Source organism: Choloepus didactylus, chromosome 6, assembly GCF_015220235.1.
Source record: "Choloepus didactylus isolate mChoDid1 chromosome 6, mChoDid1.pri, whole genome shotgun sequence".
NCBI classification, from domain to species: domain Eukaryota; kingdom Metazoa; phylum Chordata; class Mammalia; order Pilosa; family Megalonychidae; genus Choloepus; species Choloepus didactylus.
The window spans coordinates 79520588-79523604 of NC_051312.1; the positions used below are offsets into that span (position 1 = coordinate 79520588).

Genomic DNA, 3017 nt, shown 5'->3' on the forward strand with positions numbered 1-3017 from the left:
AGAGAAATGGCAGGATATGTGAAGGGCAGTTATATTTTAGAAGGTGGGATGGTTTTTGTAGGATCTTAAAATGATACAATAAAAAGGATTACTCATTAAATTATTAAATACAATTCAATGAGTATAATTAACTGAACTGGACAAAAGCAATGTTTTTTCTTATCCATTCAATGGGGAGAGAGAAGAGTAAAAAAAATATTTATTCTATATTTCTATATAATGTCTTATTTTATGAAGCATTAATATAAAAGTATGATTTTATTCAGCTCTTATTTAAGGTAGAAGAATTTTAAGTATTAGAAAGAGAGAAATTTAATTTTCTTTTAAAATTTTTCAATTGGAAATAAGATGAAACATACTTTTTGTTCCCCTCTCCTGCTGTTTTCATGAAAAAAAAATGCAGTTTCTTTTATTGGGTTAAGAGGTCTACGTCGCCTCACAGACAGTGCTTTCAAACACCCTCTTAAAGAAAAGAGGATCTGCAGTTATTCTGTAGTGAAACAATTAGAGGTGTGAACTGGCTTGGAGAAAACTTTTCAACCAAATAACTTGATTCAAATAAGATATTCAGAAATGTAAAGTTCATACTGAAGACTTCATGGGGTGCAAGCTAGCTTCTACAGGAAGAAGTCATTGAGAAAACAGAGGTATTTTGTAATTTTGAGAAAAATATAGCACAGTACATTCCAGAGGAAACTAGCAACTGGCTATAAATCTGGAAATTACAATCACTATTTGAAACGGTCCAAACAAGACTGCTGGACTCGGAAGCTCTCCTTCAAGTTTTTCTTTATTAATTTGTTAATGAAATACTGACTCATTAAGCTTTATTCAATAAAACTTAGGATAATAATAAGGCTAGTTTTCCCCAAGGGTGCAAAGGTACCGAGTTCAGAGAGAGGTTGTTATGCCAGTGATGTTGAGGTTCTCAGGACATTCTTTGCAGGGCTCCATTTACCATCATCCCTTTTCATGGTGAAGACACTACTCTCAGAATCATTTTATCGGCTCCTGCCTGAACAGGCAGGTAAGTGAAATCCTTCCCTTCCCTTCTCATCCATAGAAAATGTTTTTTTCATATGCTCTGGGATTTGGTGTCCTTAGAACCTGAAAGGATCCTTAGGACACTGTCTCGTATCTGCTTGGTTTTCACCCCATAGACAACAGGGTTCATAGTGGGAGGCAGGAGCAGATAAATATTGGCCACCATGATGTGGCAAGATTGAGGGATAATGTGGTCCCCAAAGCGATGGGCAAAGAAAGAGAAGAAAGCTGGACTGTAGGAGAAAACAATGGCACAGATGTGGGCAGTGCAGGTGCTGAAGGCCTTCTGCCGAGCATCTGCTGACGCGAGGCTGACCACTGCCCTGAGGATCATGGTGTAGGAGACTGTGATGCACAGGATGTCAAAGCCCCCAATCAAGAGGGCAACCATCAGGCCATAGACAGCATTGACCTTGACATTGCCACAGGATAATTTGGCCACAGACATGTGGTCACAAAAGGTATGGGAAATTACATTGCCTTTGCAATAGGGCAGGCGTTTGGTGAGGAAAGCGAAGGGAATGATGAGCAAAACCCCTCTCAGGAAGGTGGCAAGCCCAGCCTTTGCAATAACAGGGTTAGTGAGGATAATTGAGTAGCGCAAAGGGTAGCAGATGGCCACGTAGCGGTCCAGGGCCATAAGCATGAGAACCCCGGACTCCATCCCTGTGAAGGTGTGAACGAAGAACATCTGGGCCAGGCATTCATCAAAGCTGATTTCCTTGAGGTGGAACCAGAAGATGTTGAGGGCTTTAGGGATTGTACTAGAGCATATCACAATGTCAGTGAAGGAAAGCATGGCCAAGAAGTAGTACATGGGCCTGTGCAGGGAGTCTTCATAGCGGATGAGGTAGAGGAGTCCACAGTTCCCTACCATAGCCACAACATACATGGAGCAGAATGGAAAGGAAATCCAGACATGCATGTCCTCCAGGCCTGGGACTCCATTCAGAATGAACGATGCTGGGGCCAGTTCTGTTTTATTCAGCATCAGTGTGATCATCTGTTATGATCAGTAGATGAATTAAAATTTATGTGAGTTTCCTAGAGTAAGAAAAGGAAAAGTGAAAATACACATTGACATCATTGTCTTGCCCCCTCTCAATTCTTTTTAATTCCACAGTGCATTTTCATGATCCAGCACTGTTTTCTGACTGTCAGAGAACAGCTTTTTGTTTGCTTCTTTCTGTGTTGTTTAGTCATTAATTAATTGATCAATTCATTCAGCAAATTCTTATTGAGTACCTACTATTTCCCAGTTCTCATCACTGACACTGATTCTACATCAATTGGAAAAAGACAGAAATCCTGTCTTCATAAATTTATAATCAAGTATAAAACTGTTATGCCTTTTCTGTCAGGATTTTTGCTAGGATATCTTACTTAACTCTTAATAACTACACACATTTCCCTTTGGATGTAATGTTAAACAAAAGTTCTTGGATAATCTCACCAATGATCCAACAGTTACATTGTGGATGTTTTTGTTCTTCATGAATTGCTGGTATTTATTTTGCTTACTATATTCAGACACTATTGTAAGCATTTGGCAAATATTAAATGCTTTATTTCTCAATAGAACTTAGGGTCTTACAATTCAGTGTAAAGATTTTGATTCAGTCTCCTCACTTTAAATGTACCTCATCCTTGCCTTGTCTTTAGCTGCTGCATATGTATTTACAGTGCTGTTTTTCAATTTGTCCTCAGAATAAACTTCCAGCCATGACTGGGGACTATTTAACATTATTTAAGATGGTGAGATCATCAGTGGTATCATCTATATTTCTACCAATCTCTCTGTTTACCATCAGGTATTGTCCTGTGAAATTTTCACATCTTAACCCCTAACTCACTTATATGCAAAAATTGACTTCAGAAAAATATTAGATCTACATGTCAAGACAAAACACACATCCTCGTCAATATTTGGAGTAGGCAATGATTTATAAACAGAGCCCAAAAGTGCTGACCAC

The 3017-nt window shown here is 38.7% G+C and overlaps 1 protein-coding gene across 1 annotated transcript; it reads right to left on the reverse strand.

The window, feature by feature from the left end:
• Positions 1 to 1075: 1075 nt before the first annotated feature.
• Positions 1076 to 2047, reverse strand: LOC119537494 (olfactory receptor 52N4-like). Its single transcript, XM_037839979.1, has one exon. The coding sequence runs from the start codon at positions 2045 to 2047 to the stop codon at positions 1076 to 1078; it is 972 nt and encodes a 323-aa protein (XP_037695907.1).
• Positions 2048 to 3017: the final 970 nt, after the last annotated feature.